Source organism: Sinohyriopsis cumingii, chromosome 18 (genome assembly GCF_028554795.1).
Source record: "Sinohyriopsis cumingii isolate HCF-2022 chromosome 18, ASM2855479v2, whole genome shotgun sequence".
Lineage (NCBI taxonomy): Eukaryota > Metazoa > Mollusca > Bivalvia > Unionida > Unionidae > Sinohyriopsis > Sinohyriopsis cumingii.
The window spans coordinates 28908270-28935099 of record NC_142978.1 but is presented as its reverse complement, the minus strand read 5'-3'; the positions used below and the strand labels follow the sequence as shown (position 1 = coordinate 28935099).

Here is a 26830-nt window from a genome sequence, read left to right as displayed (position 1 = left end):
ACCTAATCTTTAAAAGCTCTAAGTGCTTTAAGACATTAGAGAACATCTATAACATAAAAAAGCCATAAACTTGAATTGGCTTTTGTACTGATATGTTTGATATGTTCAGTCCATGATAGGTTATGCATATAATATGATTACAACCCCCTCCCAAAAAAACACCATGAAATTAGAAAACATAAAAAACATGCTGAAAATATTGAAGATAGGAAACATTATTAGGTCTTTAAGTTTTTTTGTTCTTGCAGTTGAAATTATTGAGTTTAAAAGCACTCTTGATTGGGATCACGGTGTCTATGTGGGCACTGGTATGCAAAAGAACGCTGTCCATATGACTTTGTTTTCATAATGGAAATAATGAGTATATGATTGTCAGAAGAGGAGAATAATTATCTTGCTGGTGTGTACACATGGATGAGGTTGGATAGGTATGTTGGACTGGAGTCCATCAGAGAAACATAGCACAGAGAACAAATTTTGTGTTTGATTCTGGATCGAATGGATAGCCAGTGTAGGGTACAGAGCAGTGGGAAGGTGTGCTCTGATCATGGTACTCTAAGGATGATCCAAGCAGCTGTGTTTTGAACTCTCTTAAGTTTCTGGAGTAGATATTGAGACGAACCAGATACAATTGAATTACAATAGTCCAGTCTTGAAAGTAGTAATGAACATACAAGTGTTTTAGTGGCATCAACGAAAGATATCTGCGAATGGAGCTGATGCATCTGAGCTCAAGATATGCAGCCTTGCATATGTTCGTGACATGTTGATGCAATGTGAGAGTACTGTCCAGAGTAACACCTAGGTTTCATACTGACTGCATGAATTTAATGTTGGTGTTGTTGATATTTATTGTTTGAGGTAAAGGATGTGAATGAGAAAGTCTTTGTGTTGTGATCAGAATGGCCTCAGTTTTATCATCATTTATCTGCAGCTTGTTACAAGTCATCCATGATTTCACATCAGAAATGCACCTCTCTACACTTTGGATGGTAGCATCAACTTCAGTTGGGTGGCTAGATTTGTATATTTGGGTGTTGTCAGTGTACAATTGGTGAGATACTGGATGATGATCTATGACACATGAGAGCAGTTGAGTGTATAGAATGAAGAGAACAGGTCCAAGAACAGAGCCCTGTGGAACACCACAACATAGATCAACTGGGCTGGAGTGTATTGTAAGGCTGTATCATGAATGCCAAATACATGTTGGAGATGGTGAAGTAATATATCATGGTCTGTTGTGTCAAATGCTGCAGACAAATCAAGGAGGGTGAGGACTATAATCTTTCCGCTGTCCAATGCAGAGAGAATGTCATTAACTACTTTCAGAAAAGTAGTTTTATTACTGTGGCAAGGGCGATATGTAGACTGTACATTGCTAAAAAGACTATTGGAATTCAGATGAGATACAAGTTGGAACAGAACAACTTTTTCTAAGATTTTTTAATCTAAATGGGAGATTAGAAACTGGGTGGTAGATCTTTAAATCGATATAGTCAAGTGTTGGTTTCTTCAGCAGACGCTTTACAATGGCAGTTTTGAAAAATGATAGAAATTCCCCGAATGAGAGAGAGGTATTAATAACATGAGTTAGTGAAGACAATACAGGATCTAATCACTCAAGCAGCAGTGATGTTAAAACTGGATCAAGTTCACATGTCTCTGGTACACTCTTCGTCACAACTGTATGTACTAAATCCATAGAGACAGGTTCAAATGCTGCTAATGGTTGCCGCTGAAATTCTGTATCCCAAATGTATGGTGACGAGTCAATTGAAACTGTGTTGTCCTCTTGTATGTCGTTCATGCAGTCGTATACATTATTCATAGAAACCAGAAAAAACCCCAAGAGATGACGACTTTTGGTGTTGCCTCAGATGCTTAGTGAAATATTAACAAAAGTGCATCCCAGTGATTTCGAAGATGACAGGAGTGAATCTGAACCTACACCATCTACTTCCACCGCCAGGCCAAAAGATTCAAGACCCACCAGAAAAATCATTCAGTAGCAACTAAAGATTATTTTCACATTCATGAGATCCTGAAGGTGACTTCCAGAAAATTTTGACCGACTGCTTACACATACACAGAGAAATTTAAATAGTTAAAGTCTCAGTAGCCACCAGAGAAAACAGCAGGTTTAATTACAGATTTATGGAATTCGTTGTTAGAGGCATTGAAATGACAGTGCCAAGCAAATGATGTTGATCGTTTGAGACTCACAATCAATCATGACATCTTAAAGCCTCCTATATGGATAGAATTTAGTACACCGGCAGAATTACCACCATCCAAAATTATCGACAAAATTCAACACATTAAACAATTAAATGACAAGTTTGACATAGTTTGATGGGAAAAAATCCTCACAATGCACACATTTCACCAACTTGACTTAGCAGACAAGGCATCTAAATGTTATCTGTGGATGAAATTTGCATACCAAAAAGAGTATCGTTCAAATTAATAAGTCAAGATGAAATGTGCTTAGCCCATCCCATCGTCGTTGCTTTAGCTTATGATGAGAAGAACGATACAGCGGATTGGAAAAGATCATGGGCCTGCATTCTGAACTTGGACAGACACCAACAATGAAACGAAGCAGAAGTCGCAACGAAGCAACAATGCATTTTCACTGAGATGGTGACGCTGAAAGTATACTCTTTAGTGGTTCAAGCAGACAAATTTAGGACAGACTCACAGATTTGTGTCCATGCAGATGAATATCAGCAAAATAATGTCCACTCCTGTCACTGTTGTGGAGGCAAACAAGTCTTATGATTTATAATAAATCTATTGGCTACATTTCAACTGCTGTCAGTGATATACCAAGAAACAGGATTGATCATGTGAATTATCTTTGCTACTTGCTTTAAATTCCTATTGACTTTTTAAATCTCATCTACCTATGGTATGAGGAGTTGAAATGGTGCTAGACAAGCTTTCCTCAGTCATGAAGAATATGTGAATCTGTTTGTTATTAAGTGCTAGTGCTTTGTGACATATATGTACAAGAGCAAACTATTTGGAAACTGAGTAACTTCCTAAACTGGAATAATAGACTAATTTTTTATAAGGCTTTACCAAGTGATTTGGCTAATTTCAACATTTCAAATCAGAAAACATTTGATATCAAGGAATTAATGGGAATAAACATTATTGGAATTTGTTGAAACTGATAGGAATTTGACACACTACACACGGTGTTGGTATTAGGTATGGTTTAAGTAGTTTATCTGAATTTTTTTTTTAAAATATTGACATTTTTAAAATATGATCAGCAAAGCTAGTTTTTGCTTTATGAAAGTTGCAATTTCTGAAAGTCCCCAAAAGCCAAATTATTAGTAGGATTTTAAAACCTTCATTTAAAGTGATAAGCAGTTCACGACTGGTCTAGCACTTATAAAACATTTTTAGGATTCAAAATGTTGTTGTTGTTGTTGTAGGGTTTAACGCCATTTTTCAGCACACGATAGGCCATATATGGCGGCCAGTATTAATGGTGGAGGAAGAACCTGGGAAAACCCTGGAAAGAACCACCGACCCACGAGAAGCTACTGGCAAGCTTTCTCACATACCCACATTGGCTGAATCCGAGACTCGAACCCACGCAGACAGAGGTGAGATGGCAGTGGTCCGTAACGGACAGCGCTTTAGACCACTCGGCCACTCGGGGCCCCCAGATTCAAAATGAAGGTTACGACGAATAATGCAAAATTGTATGGGTGTGAATAGCATAAACTTAATCAGAAGCTAAATATGAAATGCTGAGAACAATCTTGTGTCATATTTCCAAATTTTCTTGCATTGTTTCAAGCCTTAACATTAGTGGCAATGGTTCATTGGCAAGTGCTAAATATAGTATGTTCCAAGATTCAAACTTTGTCTTGTGCTGACAATGTTCAACATCAATTCAGATTTCAACAGGTAACTGTAGTAACTCGGTTGGCAGATTGGCAGACTCAAAATCCAAGGATTGCAGGTTTGACACCCAACCGGGCCAGCATGGGTCAGATGCCTTTGTATGTCCAGCTTGCTATGGTTAATAAAGTGTTAAAGTGCTATTAAAACCAATAAAAATAAACAAGAGTACCTCAAATGGGACTGAAACTCTACTGGTCAAAAAGAATTTCCATGAATTCAAGATAAGGCCATATCTTCCTTTTTAACTACTGGGTGATGAAACTGTGTTAATAATATTCTTTAGCAATGACAAAATTTTCATTTTAGCTACTGTGGTAGATATACTGGATGTCAGAGTGGCAACATTATAATTTAGAAACAGCAAGATTTTATTTAGGACTAAGAAGAAATTATAATAAGTCTTCTTTTGGAAACCCTATGCATACATGCCAACCCTAAGTAAGGTATATGCACAACTTTTAGTAATATAAATGGGGAAAAAAGGTGTAATCCGAGCATAAAAAGTGTAATCTATATATTATATGCCCTGATTACAGTAGACTGTATGAAAAATAAACATTTATTTTTGCAGCATGCGAACATTATTGGCAAATACATGTGGATTTGAACCAGAATACAAATACAAAACATACCGACAGATTATTTATATTACCTACTCTACATGCCTAACTATTGGTGAATGATCATAAAGTCTACAAATTCTTTTGTACTCAATCCAAAGTCTGTATTATATCACTCCAATATTCTTCTTTTCAAATTTATTAAGTGGTTTTTGATTTGTCATTTTTCTGATTGGATATGATTTTAAGTTTAAAAATACCCATCTGCTGTAACAATTTTCATCCACAAGACACCATAAAATCCTGTTTTGCTAAACTACTAGTGCCATTTTCTTTAAAAGTATGGACCACTAACTACCTTCACTGTCAATATAATGAATCTGCAAGACAATCTTTCAAGTTAAAGAAACTCGTGTTTTCTTGGAAATGGGTCATATATATTTGGTATAAATAGAAAATAAGGGAAGTAGATGTAGAATGTACAAATTAACTCTTATGCCATTCTTATACAGCAGTCATTGTTTTTAGAATATTCTCAAATTTATATTATGAGTGGGATTAAGGAATTGATGGTAAAAATGACAAAACTTACTGCTTTATATTAATTTTTTAATGTACCAGTAAGGCATAATTCATATATAGGTGAGCAGAAGATGAAATTAGGTGAACAAAAGCTAATGATTATGCCAAAATTATTGGCATGTATGCCTATGTTTATATGATGTTCCATTCTGGAGGAGGAATGACAAGATTTTCAAGATGGTTGCAATGGTGGCCATATTTTATGTCAGATGTTATCTTTCATTTGAAGCACAATACTGATATGACCAGCCCCAAAGTTGGGATGGTATTTCAAGATGGCCAGTATGTGGCCATAATGAAATTCAGATCACCACCATTTTCACCAATGATCAACTAGACATCACAAAAAGTCTTCTTGTCAAAACCCCACCAATCTCTCTGGAGTTCTGATAAGATTTTTTAGATGGGCAATGTGGTGGTTATACTTGATTTCTGAGCAGCACATCTTCACTTTGAACCAACCAGACATTGTAAGAAGTCATTTAGTAAAATCTCCATGTTGCTACAACCATTCATTCACGATGGACACTGTGGCAGCCCTATCAGAATGTCCAAAAGGCACCATTTTCATGATGGACCTACTAGACACCACAAGAAGTCTTCTAGTTAAAACAAAAATGCAATATTACTTTCATTCAGGAGAAGTCACACAACAAGATTTTCAAGCCAATGATGGGTCCATTTCAATTTGCAGTATCAGTGTGCATGCAGCAATATTTGCACACATACTATTAATATATTCTCACTGACTGACTGTAGGAATATTTCCACACTTTTTACTTTCACAGACAGTATCAACGGGAAATAGATAAATATAATATACTGAGTGAAACAAAGAATAATTTAAAAGCTGGCAATGTTTTATAAACGGATGTGACAATTTCTCCTAGAAAGCAGAAAGCTGCAAATGAATTTCTAATTTTTCATAATGTTGTACTGTTCTGTGTGAGTGTATGTGTCTTTACCTCTGGTGTGAAATCCAGAACTTTTAAAATTTATATAAAACAAAATGAGCAGAAAATAATTAATGGCTAAACTAATTTTATTTTTCTGATTTCCTTTTTAGAACTATAGGGTTCATCCCCAGATGGAAGATTCTGCAAGTCTGCAAGGAGGGAATTATTGGTTTCCTTCAGTCCTGCATAGAGATCAAGAAATTCTCGTAAACGCTGCTTTATCACATCTGTGTTCTCTCTGTTCTTAGCTGACATTTTGAAGATTTCATCAAATTTGACCAATCTATTTGGATGCATTTCTTTCGGCACTTCCGACAAGGAATCTGAAGATAAATTTCGAAATAAAATAACAATCTTAAAAACATTTAACCCTTAGATTAAAACACACACACACATATATTCACTAAATCTGTTAATAACTGAACAAAAAGAAATTAAATTAGCGTAACCATCTAGACAATATGGACATCTTCCACTCAAAGTATAATATCTGACAAACTCTTAGAAAGCAGACATCTTCCACTCAAACCATAACATCTAACAAACGCTTAGAAAATAGACATCTTCCACTCAAACTATAACCTAAGCAACTCTTAGAAAGCAGACATCTGCCATTCACACTAAAATATCTGACAAACTCAAAGAAGGCCCAATAAAGGCAACCTTAGTGGGGTCATAAATATGCAATAAATGAAAAAAATATGGAAGTCAGAAAAAAGACCATTGTATATCCCTACAATGGGTGGCATGAGAATGAATGTGTTATGTTTATCCGTTTAGATTATGACAAGTTTGTGAAATTTTTAATTTAAAAGTTGTCTTCACTTACAGCACATCACATGAAATGTTTTAGTTAGGAATTGATCAATCCAGCCCTGGTTAACCATAAATGTTCAGTTAAGAATTACACCTTTACTTGATGGCTCATGCACAAAACAAAGACCACACAGCAAGTCAGGGAACAAGTTACTGAGGGACTGCCAGAACATACAAACTGATGCCAACCCCATTGGATATCAACAAAACCACAGGAAGGGCTATTTAATGGCTGAATACTCATTTTATAACTGCACTGAAGATAACTGTCAATAAAGCATTTTTTTTGGACAAAAATGTTTGCTTTTCTGTATAAATTACTTTCGTTTTCAAGATGTGCAACCTCTGAAAGACTGTTGACATTATTTCAACTGGTTTCAACAACCTTTATTTGTACATGAAAACATGCAAGACATCTATTAAGTCCTTGCTTTTTGTTGTTCTTGATTCAATTTACAGCCAAACAAGATCACTTAAAAAAAAACTAGGGCAATTTTTTCATGAAATTTGTGAATGAGTGAGGTAATTAAAGATAGTTTAGATATATTAAGCATACAATAATATTTTTAAACGTGTCAGATTGATCAATTTAAAGAGTTGATCTGACACATAACCAGGGCTGCCAGCTCTTAACCAGGTAGGATTTGCATGCCTTTTAGCTCTTCTTTTATTCCACCTTCTTTATCTGATCTGATACAAAAGATATAATTAACATGATAATACAAAAAGGGCCTGCTTTTAATTCAGTGCAACAATGCATCAAATACTTCTTCAAGTCAGACATCAAAACAAGGTCAAAACTTAAGTTCTCAAAGAAACGTTCATGGACATAGCTGTTATGGTAGACTGACATATTTCACGTCTGACTACTAGATGGCACATTGCATTTATGATGATTAAGCTTAAACCAAACTGAAACATGAATTTCACTTGACAAACTTATTTAACTGGCATTTATTTATTAAAGTGCTGCCCCCAGTAGGCATTAGTGACATTCATTGACAGAAATTGTGTGTGTGTGTGTGTGTGTGTGTGTGTATTTTGGATTGTTAACATAGATTGTAAAAAATTCAGTCATATTGCTATGATGTCTGCAGAGTGACAGTTTCTAGCACAGGGGCATCATGCCACAGACATGTAGCATGATGTCCCTCCCAGTCACATTATAATATCCTGACAACAGACTGACCAGTCCTAACACTAATCTCTTAATGCTGAGCGCTTAGCAAGGTAGCTGTTAGTACAATTTTTAAAAGTCTTTGGTATGACTTGGTGGGGGTTCGAATCCATGACCACCCGCATCCAGGGCAGATACTAACACCATTAGGCCATTGGAACAGTCAGAAATTTAGTTGAATATAGTCATTTATGATCTACTTATATGAAGCTGAGGATTTCATAATGCTGATTCCAGTTAGTATTTACCATTTTCATGAAAAATGAGTGATATATCAAGGTTTCTGTACATAAAACAATTATTTTCTTCATGCTCCACAAATAGGTGTAAAATATGGGGGTATTTTATAGTTAAAAAAACATGGGATCACCACACATTATAACTACATGTTATTTAGGTTGTTGATTTTTATGATGAAAAACTTTAAAATGTAAAATAAGCCCTCTATGGATCTTTTTTGTTTCATGTATCCTATGATCAGAACTAATACTCACCTGGCAGATTCTTCACCAGCTCAATCACACGATCTGCATTAGAATTATGATCTGTGTCGATTTTATTGAGAGCCAAGACCGCTGGTTTGTCCAACATCTCTGGATTAAACAGCTCAAGTTCCTGAAACAGTACATCCAAATATGTCATACATGTAAAGTGAAACCTGCCTGTGAAGGACATTTAGAAGACAGAACTGTATCTGCAATAGACATGTATAAAGTGAAGCCTGTCTACAAAAGGGATTTAGAAAACAGCTGTAACTGCAACAGACAAGTGTTTTTACTTTATAAAGGAATTTATTTTCATAAGCAAAAGTATAGGTTTCCCCCTTTTCATCACAATGACTAAGGGTGTAACATTTACCAAATTCCTTATTCATGTATACAGTTTATGATAACCAAATGGATGCCATTTAATTGACAAGATTTGAAACTCAACCTTTCCCCTTAGGCTTACTGCTATTATAATGTGCATGCCATACCTTAGTTTACTTGTGATTGCTTCATTTGTTGTATGTCTCTTTTTTCATGATGCAATTTGTAAGACATGTCTTTGTTGAATATATCTAACAGATTCAGTAAAACAATTCCAAGGATTATCATGATATTGATTCCTACCATTACATTATTTGACATGTAGACATGATGAAAAAATTTATAACTGGGCATTCTGCCTCTATATTACTATTAAATTGTAGTAGTCTATAGAATCTATGAAAACTAAGAAACTATGCAGTTCTTTTAAAAACCTGAAGGTATTACCTTAAAATAAAATGTTGCTAATCAAAAGTTTATGTAAATAACGTAGCTTAAAGAAATTTGTATCAGCATTATCAGTACATGAACCTGATGTGTAATGTGTATCAGCATTATCAGTAAATCAGCCTGATGTGTAATGTGTATCAGCACTATTAGTACATGAACCTGATGTGTAATGTGTATCAGCATTATCAGTAAATCAGCCTGATGTGTAATGTTGTGTAATGTGTATCTGCATTATCAGTACATCAACCTGATGTGTAATGTTGTGTAATGTGTATTAGCATTATCAGTACATCGACCTGATGTGTAATTTTGTGAAATGTGTATCAGCATTATCAGTACAAGAATTAATGTGTAATGTGTATCAGCATTATCAGTAAATCAACCTGGTGTTATGTGTATTAGCATTATCAGTACATCAACCTGATGTTAAATGTGTATCAGCATTATCAGTAAATCAACCTGATGTGTAATGTTTATCAGCATTATCAGTAAATCACCCTGATGTGTAATATTGCATAATGTGTATCAGCATTATCAGTACATCAACCTGATGTGTAATGTTGTGCAATGTGTATCAGCATTATCAGTACATCAACCTGATGTGTAATGTTGTGGAATGTGTATCAGCATTATCAGTACATCAACCTGATGTGTAATGTTGCATAATGTGTATCAGCATTATCAGTACATCAACCTGATGTGTAATGTTGCATAATGTGTCTCAGCATTATCGGTAAATCAAACTGATGTGTAATGTTGTGTAATGTGTATCAGCATTATTAGTACATCAACCTGATGTGTAATGTTGCATGATGTGTATCAGCATTATCAGTACATCAACCTGATGTGTAATGTTGCATAATTTGTATCAGCATTATCAGTACATCAACCTGATGTGTGATGTTGCATAATGTGTATCAGCATTATCAGTACATCAACCTGATGTGTAATGTTGTGTAATGTGTATCAGCATTATCAGTACATCAACCTGATGTGTAATGTTGCATAATGTGTATCAGCATTATCAGTACATCAACCTGATGTGTAATGTTGCATAATGTGTCTCAGCGTTATCGGTAAATCAGACTGATGTCTAATGTTGTGTAATTTATATCAGCATTACCAGTACATGAACCTGATGTGTAATGTGTATAAAACATTATCAATACATGAACCTGATGTATAATGTTGTGTGATGTGTATCGGCTTTATCAGTAAATCAACCGGATGTGTAACATTGTGTAATGTATATCAGTATTACCAGCACATGAACCTGATGTGTAATGTGTATAAAACATTATCAATACATGAACCGGATGTGTAATGTTGCATAATGTGTATCAGTATTATCAGTACATCAACCTGATTTTGCAATGTTGTGTGATGTGTATCGGCTTTATCAGTAAATCAACCTATGTAATGTTGTTATGTGTATCAGCATTATCAGTATATCAACCTGATGTGTAATGTTATGTGATGCGTATCACCATTATCAGTAAATCAAACTGAAGTGTAATGGGTAATTTGTACTATTACTCATTCAAAATTTTTATTCTTTCATGCAGCCAAGACACCAAATGTGTCATTCCGTAACAATGGTGCTTGAATGAACAGGAGAAAATGTCTGGGACAGAATGTTTTGTTAGGAGCAGGATAAATAAAGTCCATGTTTTTTAATGTACAGATTTTAGTTCTCATTTAAATTGATCAGAACAGTTAAAAAAATATAGGCTGCACATAGAAAACTTCTGCTTTGCAAACTCTGGGCAAGTTTTGATATTTCTTTGAAAGAGAAGCTTAGAGGATAAAATCTTGGACAAAGATAACAGACTTGTATTTGCAAAACCACTGCATACCATTCAAGTTCAAGTCAAACATATTCAAAATATATCAAAGTAATCTACATCTGCCTACAAACATGTACACCAAACGTTGTTTGTGGCAGACCCAATTAAACTTGAAAATATTATGCCCCCTTCCACCCCAATGAAATGGTCAGTCCCAAATGTGATGTATATTCATTTTTCTATAAGGACAAGTATGATCAGACAACATTAGATACAGTTCTGACAATGCTAACATTATAGATGTCCAGAACAACTCGACCCTGTTCAGAGTATCCAGCAGAGAAGTTTGAACACCATTACCATCCAGTCTGTAGTGAGTGTAGTGATGAACGTTAATGATATCCACATTATCTACAAACCTCAAATTGAACCCCAATGAAATCATATTTGAAGAGTAGCAATTGCAACGTGTGACAAAAATATCTAAATAGGGGAAATCTGGAGCATATGGAAATTGGAGGTGTTGTTGAATTTGAGTCTGGGATTGTGATTTTTCTAAAGCCATCTGCCCTGGTCCTATGTCTAAAGTATTTTTTTCTTTAAGCATTGCTGCCTTAAATGATTTTATCTGTGAAAACTGTATAAATCCAAAATGTAATAAAATGGGTTAATAACTGAATAACTGCTGTAATCATCTGAAAATCTAAAGATATATATATATATATATATACCAAACTTCATTTGTCAAAATCAAATGCAGATATATCGCAGCCTCACTTGGAAATGCCAGCCTTACAGTGAACATGTGTTGACTCATCCATGCAAGAGCAATGAAATTCCTGACACTAAGCCAAATTTAACTTTTCATTCCATTATTCACTACTGCAGATAATTTGGATACAATGGGGGATTGTCCCCCCCATCTTTACGCAGTGCAGTGGGTGCAAGTTTCAATGCAAGCTCAAGCTTGACCTTTAGTACCTGGGTTATATTTTGGATAAAGTGGATCCAGCATGTAGTACTACCTTGTTATTAATTGTTCCAGTCATCATCAAACCCAGACTTAATTTAGGGATTAAAGAATGATTTGACCATTTACCCAGACATATGGCTTCACACACACACACAAATTTGTGTGCGTGTGTGTATATATCTCTGTGTGTGTGTGTGTGTGTATATATATATATATATATATATATATATATATATATATATATATATATATATATATATATATATGTGTGTGTGTGTGTGTATTGCTTAACCGGCTTGAAGCAGCTGTTCTGTTTTCTTGTGTGCCATTTTTCATGATATATGCGCTTGCTGTCTGTCTTCTTCTACGTTATTGTGTTCATCATGCATTGGCTGTTCAGTTTGTACGTGTTTCTTCATCTCCATGTTTTGGAAATGAGAATAATTAGACTTTTTCTCTGCTGTATTGTTCCACTGCTACAACGTCCTTTGTTGTTGAACAAACCACCATCATGTGATACTCGCCAGTCACCCATTTATGCTATGATGGACTCTCATTAATTGCTTTAAATGACCACTCCTTGGCTCTCCACACTACACCGTGCTCAAAACTAAACGAATTGGGACTACATTCATCATTACTTAAATGTAAACAGAAGCTAAAAAAGAAACATTTTAAAGCTGGCCAGCGTAGATCTGGAAGAATTTCAGTTATCTCCCTTATGCCCATTCTGTCTCAACAATTTAAAAATTCAGCCGTTAATTTAGATAACCTAATTCAAATCCCTATTAAATCGTCAACCATTGAGTCAATTATCCAAGAGATACCTCTTCGTACTGCATTATTCAATGCCCAATCAGTAGGACCAACAGAAAAGCGCACAGAAAAAAAAATAGTTAATTTTATCAACATCAGAATATCGACGTCTTTTTCCTGACAGAAACATTACTAAAAACATCAGGTGATGAGCCCAAGTGTGCTGATTTAACACCCACCGGTTACTCCATCAAGTCGTCACCCCACCACTCTCACAGAGGTGGAATTGCTGTCATTAATTCGTGATTAAATGTCTAAACCACACCACAACTTTCAATTTTCTACCACACATCGTTTGAACTAGTCCAAACCACACTCACATTGGAACAAAGGTCAGTCCAATTTTTCTGCCTATACCACCTTCCTAGTAGAAAAAACAAGCTGACTGAATCTCTCTTTTTGGAGCAGTTTCCGAATCTCCTGGAGTATGGAAATTCGATAGGTGGCAACCTGATTATTCTTGGAGATTTTAACTTTCACTTTGACTGTCCCGAAAACCCCAACACATCAAAACTCCTAGATTCCATTAATGTTTTCAACCTCAAACAGTCAGTTAACCAACCCACCCATCAACATGGTCACATATTAGACTGAATTCTTCATAGACCTGATGATAATATTCTACAGTCCTCCATGGTATCCCAAGAACTTGCATTACATCACCTCTGCAATGTATGCCATCTTGATGTATCAGTCCCTAACCCTCCACCTTTATTTGCTACTAAGAGAAACCTCCATATGATAAATAGAACCAAACTAATGCATGACATCCTAACAACTTGCTTACCTCCTACAGCAGAACAACTCGATAACTACTGGCACTAATTGCTCGACAAACATGCCTCAGCCACCAAACACAGAGTATCAACTCAAAAGTGTTCTCCGTGGTATAGGAGTGTTAGGGACCAACTTCGCATTGCTAAAAGAGACTGCCGCAAAGTGGAGAGGCTTTGGCCTTTCACCAGACTCACTGTTCATAAGCAAATCTATCAAGCTGCTAAGAAGAACATCACAAAAATAGTCCATTACCAACAAGCTAATGTCAAGGAACAAATGTACACCACTTCCAACTACCTTGTCTCCAGTCAACCTTCCAGACCTGTTTGCAAATTTCTTCTGTGACAAAGTACAAACCATGAGAGGTAAGCTTGAAAACACAATTTCAATTGATCTGTGGTCACCATACAGTTGGGATACAGAATTTCAGCAGCAACCATTAGCACCATTTGAACCTGTCTCTATGGATTTAGCATGTACAATCGTGATGAAGAGTGCACCAAAGTCATGTGAACTTGATCCAATTCCAACATCACTGCTGCTTGAGTGCTTAGATCCAGTATTGTCTTCACTAACTGATGTTATTAATACCTCTCTCTCATCCAGGGAATTCCCATCATTTTTCAAAACTGCCATTGTAAAGCCTCTGCTGAAGAAACCAACACTCAACCATAATGATTTAAAGAATTACCACCCAGTTTCTAATTTCCCATTCATATAAAAAATCTTAGAAAAAGTTTTTCTATCCCAACTTGTATCTCATCTGAATTCAAACAGTCTTTTTAGCAATGTACAGTCTGCATATTGCCCTTGCTTTGGATAGCGGAAAGATTACAATCCTCACCCTCCTTGATTTGTCTGCAGCATTTGACAAAATAGACCATGATATATCACTTCACCATCTCCAGCATATATTTGGCATTCATCATACAGCCTTACTGTGGTTCAAGTCCTACTTGGTCAACAGGACACAAATTGTGTCTGCAAATGGAATACACTCCAGCCCAGTTGATCTATGTTGTGGTGTTCCACAGGGGTCTGTTCTTGGACCTGTTCTCTTCATTCTATACACTCAGCCGCTCTCAAATGTCATAGATCATCATCCAGTGTCTCATCAATTGTATACTGATGACCATCCAATGTGTAGAGAGGTGCATTTGTGATGTGAAATCATGGCTGACATGTAACAAGCCGCAGATGAATGATGATAAAACTGAGGCCATTCTGATCACAATACAAAGACTTTCTCATTCACATCCTTTATCTCAAACAATAAATATCAACAACACCAACATTAAATTCATGCAGTCAGTATGAAACCTAGGTGTTACTCTGGACAGTACTCTCACACTGCACCAACATGACATGAACATATGCAAGGCTGCATATCTTGAGCTGAAATGCATCAGCTCCATTCGCAAATATCTTTCAGCTGATGCCACTAAAACACTTGTGTGTTCATTACTACTTTCAAGACTGGACTATTGTAACTCAATTCTGTCTGGATCATCTCAATATCTACTCCAGAAACTTCAAAGAACAGTTGCTCGGATCATCCTTAGAGTACCACGATCAGAGCACACCTCCTGGCTGGTATGTACCCTACATTGACTATCCATTCAATCCAGAATCAAACACAAAATTTGTTCCCTGTGACTCCAGTCCAACATACCTATCAGACCTCACCCATGTATAAACACCAGCAAGATACCTACGCTCCTTTTCTGAAATTGACAATCGTATACCCATTATTCCCACTATGAAAACTAAGTCATATAATCAAAGTTCTTTTGCATACCAGGGCCCAGCAACGTGGAACAAATTGCCAACTGAACTTAGACACAAAGACACAGTGATCCCATTCAAGAGTGCTCTTAAAACTCACCTATATTGACTGCAAGAACAAACATAAACGCGAACTAGTCTAGCTACCACATGTCTGTCCAGGTGTAACAAAATCACATGGAGGATCCAGCTATCCCTATCTTCATTGCCTGCCCGCAGTATATTATCAGTGGTTTATTTATGGATGAGAGCATTGTGTCATCACTAGTTCAGGTTATGGTTTATCACAATATTGAAGACCAGGATCAAGATTATTCACAAATTAAGTGTGAAGATATGGCTAAGCAATAGCCCTACTCCAATCCAACTATGGAGAGGGCAGTGTTCAGTTTTAAGGATGCTGTTGAGGAGATATACCAGATATTGCTGGCTTATGAATACTCTCTACCATGACCATTATGTATGACTGTACGGTCAGATCATCTGTCAACATCAACAATAAGGAGTAGTATCCTTCTTTCCAACTGCTTCCCCAATCAGCAAAACTGAAGGAGATTAATGGGGAATGCTAAGCTTTGTTTCCAGAGAGCCAGGAAGCAGCTGCAATATGGACACAGTCTGCTGACTACCATACTGAACTCACAGTGCTGGATAATAATGCAACAGTGCTTAACACATCTGCCCCTCCATTTTATAAGGTGATTAATATTTGGTTTCTCACCACATTGAAGCTGGTTCAAAATATTGTTACCACGTGTTTGATGCAGGATCTGGCCTCAACAGCAATTTTCCAAGCAGTGAAAAAATCAGCCAAAACACACATCCAGGAGCCCCAACAGCTTGATATGTCAGGATAAATTTTCACATGACACTTCACTAAAACTGCAACCTAGCCTGACTTTAGGGATGACTCTCTGTAAGGCTCACCATTGATGTTATGTGGACAAAACTGAAGAACTTTCAGAGGTAGGCAGCTCAGAAATTTCACTTCAACTGGCTGCTTCACCTGTATCCTCATTTAGGAACCTGCAGTCCCTGCCACAATAGAAGATGACAGACAAGCCAGGCAAAAGTGATCTTTTATACCCCAAGGGGCATTCAGATCTTAGGAGAAAGACACTAGCAGTTCCAACTACACACTGGATCAACATATTTCCACAAAATGGATAGGTGGCCCAAGTCATTTCAGAGGATCTTCAGACTTTCTTAATCCAACCCACTCCTCATTCTGTTTCTCTCGTTCTAACAAATTTTTGTGTCATCAGTCAAAATGTCGGTGACAATACAAAAGCAACACTCTTCAGAGCTCAAATCAAAGTATGTTCATTATCAATAAGGCCAATGTCTTCAGGGCTCTATCAAAGGATGTTCATTATCAATAAGGAAAATGTATTCAGGGCTCTATTAAAGAATGTTCATTATCAATAAGGAAAATGTCTTCAGGGCTCTGTTAAAGGATGTTCATTATCAATAAAGTCAATGTCTTCAGGGCTCTATTAAAGGATGTTCATTATCAATAAGGCCAATGTCTTCAGGGCTCTATTAAAGGATGTTCTTTATCAATAAGGCCAATGTATTCAGGGCTCTGTTAAAGGATGTTCATTATCAATAAGGTCAATGTATTCAGGGCTCTATTAAAGGATGTTCATTATCAATAAGGCCAATGTCTTCTGGGCTCTATTAAAGGATGCTCTTTATCAATAAGGCCAATGTCTTCAGGGCTCTATTAAAGGATGTACATTATCAATAAGGCCAATGTCTTCTGGGATCTATTAAAGGATGCTCATTATCAATAAGGCCAATGTCAAGTTAAGGCATATCAAGCATCAGAGTCACCTCCATGAATTCATTCTTTCTGCCAAAATTCAGGAAGGAGATGGTGAGGTCTATCCAACTTTGTATCCAAATGGACAAGCATGCAATTAGTCTCGATTTCACTGATACCTAATTTCAAGGCCCTTTTCAACTGGTATCATGTAAGTTATTTTGTTTTGCTTACCATGACAAATTTATTAATTTCAAGTCTGTCCCTTTGGTCTAAATATCAGCCCTTGGGTCATCACCAAATTTATGTTTATGGATTGTGTTATCACCCCATCTTGGTCAACAGCCTTTTTGGCAAAGGAGTTGTATCTGATGATCAGGTCCAAAAACATTGTAAACAAACAATCTTCTACCCTTTTAAATCATCCCAGGCCACACCGATGGCCTAGTGGTTAGAGCATCCACCTCGGATGTGGGAGGTTGTGGGTTCAATCCCCGGTCGAGTCATACCAAAGACTTACAAAAATGGTACTAACAGCTACCTTGTTTGGCATTCAGCATTAAGAGGTTAGTGTTAGGACTGGTCGGCCTGGTGTCTGGATAATGTGACTGGGTGGGACATCATGCTACATGTCTGTGGCATGATGCCCCAGTGCTAGATATCACTATAAACTGTCAAAATGCGTACATTGTGGTGATAAGACTGAAAAATTGTTAAAGCTACATTAAAAATCCAAATCACACGCACACACACACACAAACAAATCATCTCAGTTTTCTAATGAGGTAAAAATTCTACGTTAACACTTAACATAAGCCAGTAAAATGTCAACTGTATGTCATCTAGTTTTGTGTTTCTGGCTTGAACAGTGCTTGAGACTGAACCCAATGAAATCACACATTTTTATTCTAAAATGTATTTACTACAGGATAATTTTTGCAAGGGGGGTAACTGTAACTGAAAGTTGTTATTCTCAATAGTCAGTATCATGGGTTACTTACCTTGCCCAAGTTGAGAGAGAGAGAGAGATAGAGAGAAACATGATTTTTTTAAAATAGGTAAAATGCCATTTTTGGCAGCTAGTATATTTGATGGGGGAAGAACCTTGGAATGCCCCAGGAAGAACCATGGACATAAGGGAAGCTACTGACAGGCTTTCTTACATAACCCCCAATGGCCTGAACTGACACTCAAACTCATGTGGACAGAAGTGAGATTTCAGTGATTTCTAAAGGTACTTGGACACAGAACGCACCAGAAAAAGAGAGATAGAACAGGTATTTTGTACAGCAAAAATTTATTCAAAATGCATATGATCTGAGAACTATTTCTAACCACAATGAACATCATTAATATATGTGCAGATGTTGCTCATGCTAAAACTTACTGGATGTCTTTAAGATTTTAATCTACCATGTTTACTAAAAACATATCAAAATACAGCTTCTAGAATGGTCAAATATTCAGCCAATGAGGTGCAACATCACCTCAATAATATATATGGATCTCACTTACTGTCAAACTCGTGTAACATTTTAAGCATCTAAACCAATATTGAAGTTTTATCAAAAATCAAAATTTGGCCTCCCAAGTGGCAACAAACTCCGCCAATCAGCTGCAATATCACCTAATTAATATGTGTGGATTTCACTCATTACTGAACTTGTACAATTGAATGATGATATAACACCAAATGCCAAGATCACCTCATGGATATGCATGGATCTTGTCCTTGACTGAACTTGTCAGAGATTGTGATGATATATGCACATATTCCAACTTTGATCAAAATCTGATCAAAGACATGGTAACAACATCAATCAATCATATGCATAATTAATATGCATGTGTGTTGTTCATTACTGAAACTGTCTGAGATCTTGATGGCATGAGTATATAGTCAGTCGCAAAAGCAATAGTTGTGTAGGCGACTTAAGTCCTTTAATTGATTGATGAGTATATATTTCATGTTAAATCTAAATTGGATCAGAAACAAACACTTGAGAGTGGTAAAAAGCTCAGCTAATTAGACACAAGATCATCTTATTAATCTGTGTTTATCTCACCCATCACTGAACTTATCCATCCAACATATTAACTGCATAAGCATATATTCCAAGTCCGATCAAAATCAGATCAGAATATGGACTCCATAAAGGTGGCAATCTCAGAAAATTAGATGCAGAATCACCTCATTAATATGCATAGACATTACTCATCTTTGAAGTTACTGGAGATATTGAAAATATAAAACTAAATTCAATGAAATATGTGACCTTCAAAGTGGTAGCAAGCAATGTCGAAAGATGGATGATGGATACACATTAACCATCAGCTCACTAGACCTTACATCCTGGTGAGCAAAAAATGGGTCAGGCTGAAAATAAATGCAAAAGCAATTTTATTTACTTTTAACTTTTGTGACTTAGTCAATAGCCATGGAAAAATAGCCATGCAGAATACATGTCAATAGTCCATTAATTAAAATGTCCAGGAAACAGAAATTAATGTCAATAACTAGAAATTATCAAATATTTTACCAGGGTCCATTTTTAGTAGCCTGACTATAGGAAATTCTTTACCAAGGTTCATGTAAAGAAAGCCTGCATGCAAGATTTTAAATACTTGACCAGGGTCCATTCTAGGAAGCATGATTGAGGGATATCAAATACTTGACCAGGGTCCATCCTAGGAAGCATGATTGAGGGATATCAAATACTTGACCAGGGTCTATTCTAGGAAGCATGATTGAGGGATATCAAATACTTGACCAGGGTCTATTCTAGGAAGCCTGCATGCAAGATTTCAAATACTTGACCAGGGTCCATTCTAGGAAGCCTGCATGCAAGATTTCAAATACTTGACCAGGGTCCATTCTAGGAAGCCTGCATGCAAGATTTTAAATACTTGACCAGGGTCCATTCTAGGAAGCCTGCATGCAAGATTTCAAATACTTGACCAGGGTCCATTCTAGGAAGCCTGCATGCAAGATTTCAAATACTTGACCAGGGTCCATTCTAGGAAGCCTGCATGCAAGATTTCAAATACTTGACCAGGGTCCATTCTAGGAAGCCTGCATGCAAGATTTCAAATACTTGACCAGGGTCCATTCTAGGAAGAATGATTGAGGGATATCAAATACTTGACCAGGGTCCATTCTAGGAAGCATGATTGAGGGATTTCAAATACTTGACCAGGGTCCATTCTAGGAAGCATGATTGAGGGATATCAAATACTTGACCAGGGTCCATTCTAGGAAGCCTGCATGCAAGATTTCAAATACTTGACCAGGGTCCATTCTAGGAAGCCTGCATGCAAGATTTCAAATACTTGACCAGGGTCCATTCTAGGAAGAATGATTGAGGGATATCAAATACTTGACCAGGGTCCATTCTAGGAAGCATGATTGAGGGATATCAAATACTTGACCAGGGTCCATTCTAGGAAGCATGATTGAGGGATATCAAATACTTGACCAGGGTCCATTCTAGGAAGCATGATTGAGGGATATCAAATACTTGACCAGGGTCCATTCTAGGAAGCATGATTGAGGGATATCAAATACTTGACCAGGGTCTATTCTAGGAAGCATGATTGAGGGATATCAAATACTTGACCAGGGTCCATTCTAGGAAGCCTGCATGCAAGATTTCAAATACTTGACCAGGGTCTATTCTAGGAAGCATGATTGAGGGATATCAAATACTTGACCAGGGTCCATTCTAGGAAGCCTGCATGCAAGATTTCAAATACTTGACCAGGGTCTATTCTAGGAAGCATGATTGAGGGATATCAAATACTTGACCAGGGTCTATTCTAGGAAGCCTGCATGCAAGATTTCAAATACTTGACCAGGGTCTATTCTAGGAAGCATGATTGAGGGATATCAAACACTTGACCAGGGTCCATTCTAGGAAGCCTGCATGCAAGATTTCAAATACTTGACCAGGGTCCATTCTAGGAAGCATGATTGAGGGATATCAAATACTTGACCAGGGTCCATTCTAGGAAGCCTGCATGCAAGATTTCAAATACTTGACCAGGGTTTATTCTAGGAAGCCTGCATGCAAGATTTTAAATACTTGACCAGGGTCTATTCTAGGAAGCATGATTGAGGGATATCAAATACTTGACCAGGGTCCATTCTAGGAAGCATGATTGAGGGATATCAAATACTTGACCAGGGTCCATTCTAGGAAGCATGATTGAGGGATATCAAATACTTGACCAGGGTCCATTCTAGGAAGCATGATTGAGGGATATCAAATACTTGACCAGGGTCTATTCTAGGAAGCATGATAATGCAGAAAAATTAAATGAATGGATGAAAATTGTTCATTACATTTTCCAGGGTTTCCACACAGTTTGAAATGAAAATCACCATGCTTTTTCCAGGATGAAACTGGTTTCTACAAGTTGATCCTTACTGAACAGATTCAACAACATTTTGGCACTGAATATGAATATTTTTTAAACAAAAGCTGTTTCTATTTTGAGACCTTGATCTCAATCTCTACTATATATCTAAATCATACCTTATATCTAAATCAGACACGACCATGTACTAAACCACAGGAGGTATCACTTGAAACAAGTGTAACTACTGAAATTTATATAAATTTGCTTGTAACAAATTTAAAGTTAGAGAATAAAAAGGTTAACTTTACTCTGATCAACTGCATATGTTGATATAAAAACATGTTTCTTAAAGCAAAGTTTTTTTAAAATTGTAACATAAAGTCCTTTCAATGATGCACATTTTGTATATAAAGAAAAGATTAGTCTTTAAAATAATCCACTTGTCTTTTTGGTGATTAGACATCTCCTTTCAATGTATAATGACTACTGACTGTATAATTGATGCAATCATTATTAAATTGCACATACAGCATGGGATTATGGACTGTACATTTAATGCAATCATTATTAAATTGCACATACAGCATGGGATTATGGACTGTACATTTAATGCAATCATTATTAAATTGCACATACAGCATAGGATTAAGGACTGTACATTTAATGCAATCATTGTTAAACTGCACATACAGCATGGGATTATGGACTGTACATTTAATGCAATCATTATTAAATTGCACATACAGCATGGGATTATGGACTGTACAGTTAATGCAATCACTGTTAAACTGCATAAACAGCATGGGATTCCTCATTGAAAAGAGCCAGCTGACAGTACCTTCTATGAATTTAGCAAGGTCTGACAATAAAATTCAGTTCATTAACTTCATATATTCAAACAGGAACTAAGATTAGTTTTGTTTATTTTTCTCTTAAACTTACTGAGACCACATGTCACAAACAAGATGATGGCGACTGGCCAATAAGACATACCTATTACATAAGCAAATATACACTCAGATATTGAGTTTCCTACTGAATAACCTGTTTACCTGACCAATCTAAAAGCCATAACAAATGTTTGGTGGAAGCACATAAATGATCCATGCAACCATTGTATATCAATTGACTGAAGAGTTCTATAATGGCCAAAGAATCTGGTAAGAATTCAATACTGTTAACTTGTGATTAGATCAATTATGATTTGATTATTTTGTCTACATACAAGTAGCAGCTGAAAATTCGCAGCTTTGATCAACAACTACGATTTTAAACAGACATTCCTGGTTGGAAGCAAACCTATTCATTCTCTTTACTTTTTCACCTATTTCCCAGCAGAGTGGGAACCCTGATTATCAAGCATGAATATTATTTGTTTCTTAAATCCTTCCTCTATTTAGCAAATTCAATGGAGGGGAGAATTTCCATCCCAAATTTTCAGTTCTAGAATAGACTCTGCTACCCTCACTGTAAATAGTGTCCATATAAAACACTGTCAGCGTCCAAACACTAACCTTGTTGAGGAGTAACAGTGTCCAAACACTAACCTTGTTGAGGAGTAACAGTGTCCAAACACTAACCTTGTTGAGGAGTAACAGTGTCCAAACACTAACCTTGTTGAGGAGTAACAGTGTCCAAACACTAACCTTGTTGAGGAGTAACAGTGTCCAAACACTAACCTTGTTGAGGAGTAACAGTGTCTCAAATGCAGATCTGCTTTGATATTTTGGACTTAACTGGAAACCATTAATGTCCACCAGGAATAGCAGAAGCTTGGTTCGTTCTACATGTTTAAGAAATTTGTGACCCATTCCAAAATTCACATGAGCCCCTTCAATCAACCCAGGTAAATCTGCAACAGTGACCTGGAAAAAAAATGTGTTTAGTGATGAACATCACACAATGGCAGTAATAATAATAACAACAATATCAAAGATGTAAGAAAAGTAAGTAAACTTTTAAAGTGGATTTATGATCATAAACTCCAACAGAATTTATTGTGTAGAAAATTTGCTATAATGTTAAAATAGATTAAAAATTTGTTTAAAATTAATGTAACGGTCTGGAAATCTAATTTGTTCATGTGATTATGACAATGAAAAAGTGTGTATAAAATTTCATGGCTCTGTGTTTAATGATTTATGGGGAATGATGCCAAAGCTAACTTGAGATTTTTACGCAGCTCAATTGACATACAGAATTATGAATGAATGGAAGGATATTTTTACAGATCTATTGAGACAGATTAATGGAAGGATGTTTATGCAGGGTTAATGACTTACCGACTTATGGAAAGATGTGCAACTCCAATGACATATAGACTTACAAACACATGGAAGAATGCATGTCTGACAGACAAACAAACATACTGATGTATGAAAGAATGTATGTGCGGTAAGGAAGAATGTATGTGTGGTAAGGAAGAATGTATGTGTGGTATGGAAGAATGTATTGTGGTTCTACTGCCATAATGGACTTACTGATGGTTTTTAGAATGTATCTTTGGCTCTAGTGATATCCAGACTTACTGATATATGGAAGAATGCATGTCTGGTTCTGTTGACATATAAAACTTGCTATATATGGAAGAAATCATGTCTGATTCTACTGGCATAAAAACTTACAGATGTCTGGAAGGACAATATTAAAACAATATGGCCCTCAGTGATATAGCAGAGGCAACATAAAAAAATGAGACAAAATGGGTTTAAAGAATTCAACACTAAATCATGAAATCAAACTTATGTAAAGTACTATCTTGTGTTTTAGTGCTCCCTTGAGTTTTGCATCCCAATTATTAGCTATCCTCTCATTCAGCCATTGAAGTCTGGTGTTTGTATCATTCTGTAAATTTCTAGTGAGCCTTAATTTCTTTGACCCTCAAATTTCCATCCACTTTCAACTTATATGAATATTCAATGCATCACAGTACCTAAAATAATGCTATGGGTCATCAGCAAATTGTGGTATGCCTCCATGGTGCCTTTCTAACTTTGAAAAGATCCAAAGTATATCAATTTCATACAACAATCTACAGAATACAGCATCTTAAATGTGAACAGTGTCAGGATGTACCCTTACTAAATCTGACTTGGAAATACAGAATCATATAATGTTGATGCATCAGCTGCTGGAAAAGTGATTCCTTGGTCTTTCAATAATGCAGAATTAAGAAGAAAGTAAATCTACTTCACCTGTCGATAATCTCTGTACATCATTGTTCCAACCTGTGGCTGTATTGTGGTAACTGTTGGAATAAAATTAATGAAGTGAAATTCAAGGAAAAAGATATATAGCGATAAACTTTAAAGTCAAGGAAGGTGTCACACACACACACACACACATTTACCTCTGAAGTAAATTAAGATGTCATACAAACTAAAACAGATACCTGGAGTAAAGGAAGGTGTCATACATGTCAAAATGTATCTCTGCAGCAAGGGAAGGTGTCATACACACCATAAAGAATCACTATAGTAAAGGAAGTGTCCCACATAAAAAAGTATCTCTATAGTAAAGGAAGTGTCACACATCAAAAAGTTGTTGTTGTTGTAGGGTTTAACGCCATTTTTCAGCACACAATAGGCTATACATGGCGGCCAGTCTTAATGGTGGAGGAAGAACCCGGGAAAACCATGGAAAGAACCACCAACTCACGAGAAGCTACTGGCAAGCTTTCTCACATACCCACATTAGCCGAATCCTAGACTCGAACCCACGCAGACAGAGGTGAGATGGCAGTGATCCATAACGGAGAGTGCTTTAGACCACTCGGGGCCCCCATCAAAAAAGTATCTCTATAGTAAAGGAAGTGTCACACATCAAAAAGTATCTCTATAGTAAAGGAAGTGTCACACTTCAAGAAGTATACCTAAAGTAGAGGAAAGTGTCACACACCAAAAAGTATCTTAGTTTCTAGTAAAGGAAGATGTCGCATACCGACAGAAAAGGAATGTGTCACACACCAAAACATATACCTACAGTAAACACAGGAGCCCCAAGTGGCCGAGTGGTCTAAAGCGCTCACCGTTACAGATCGCTACCATCTCACCTCTGTTTGCATGGGTTCAAGTTTCAGGCTTGGCTAAAGTGGGTATGTGAGAAAGCCTGCCAGTAGCTTCTCGTGGGCTGGTGGTTCCTCCCAGGATTTTCCAGGGTTCTTCCTCCACCAGTTATACTGGCCGCCATGTATAGCCTATCTTGTGCTGAAAAATGGCATTAAACCTACAACAACAACAACAACAGTAAAGGAAGGTGTCACACACTAAAACATATATCTATAGTAAGGGAAGGTGTTACACACACCAAAAAGTATCTGAGTCTATTGTAAAAGAAGGTATCACACCAAAAATTATTCCTACAGTAAAGGATAGTGTTATACACAATAAAGGGTATCTCTGAAGCAAGGATGGTGATATGAATATCAAAACATATTGTTCTCAAACAAATTTCATGATTGCTCTTTGTGTAAGAAAAGTGACCTAAATGCAACACTGCACTGACAGATGGAAGTGAAGACAATAGTATTACTAAAAGCCCATGATAAAAATGTAATATAAAGATAATCCTGTGGCTCTTTTACTCTTTGCAGTCAGCTCGCCCCTTCAAGATTTAAAAATGGATTTTTTTAAAAAGATTATGCAGTGTCTCCATTAGTCTCTGCAAGAAGGTGATGCCTGACAGAAAAGGCTGAGGATGTTCAAAGTGGGGCAACATAATATGTCCCATGAAGCTGTTCTAAGTGGGATAACATAGGTCACATGATGATGTTCTGAGTGTGATAACACAATATGTCCCATGTGGATGTTCCATAACATGTCACACAAGGATGTTCAAAATGAGGTAACACTATGTTCCATGAGAATGTTCCAAGTGGGGTAACACAATATGTCCAATGAAGGTCTTTTAATGGGATAACATTATATATTTCATAAGAATGTTCCAAATGGGATAACACTATATGTCTCCTGAGGATATTACAAATGGGATAACACTATGTCTCATGCAGATGTTTCAAATGGGATAACACTATATGTTTCATGAGGATATTCCAAATGGGATAACACTATGTCCCATGCAAATGTTCCACATGGGATAACACTATATGTTTCCTGAGGATGTTCCAAATGGGATAACACTATATGTTTCCTGTGGATGTTCCAAGTGGGGCACTACTATATGTACTCCCCATGTATATGGCAGGAACATAAAACCTGAGATTGTATGAAAGAAGGAAGAACAAGCAGATGCACACTAAGCATAACACTAAGCCTTCAGGTGATCCTGACAAT

The 26830-nt window shown here is 36.6% G+C and overlaps 1 protein-coding gene across 1 annotated transcript in view; it reads right to left on the bottom strand.

The window, feature by feature from the left end:
* Positions 1 to 5082: 5082 nt before the first annotated feature.
* Positions 5083 to 26830, bottom strand: part of LOC149776295 (GTP-binding protein 10 homolog) — a 73604-nt gene continuing 51856 nt past the window's right edge. Inside the window, exons 9-10 of the mRNA XM_089942756.1 lie at positions 8513 to 8633; positions 5083 to 6348 (exon numbers count right to left, since the gene is read on the bottom strand). Coding sequence (XP_089798882.1) covers positions 6101 to 6348; positions 8513 to 8633 — 369 coding nt within the window. The 3' untranslated portion in view covers positions 5083 to 6100. The remainder of the gene's footprint in view (positions 6349 to 8512; positions 8634 to 26830) is intronic.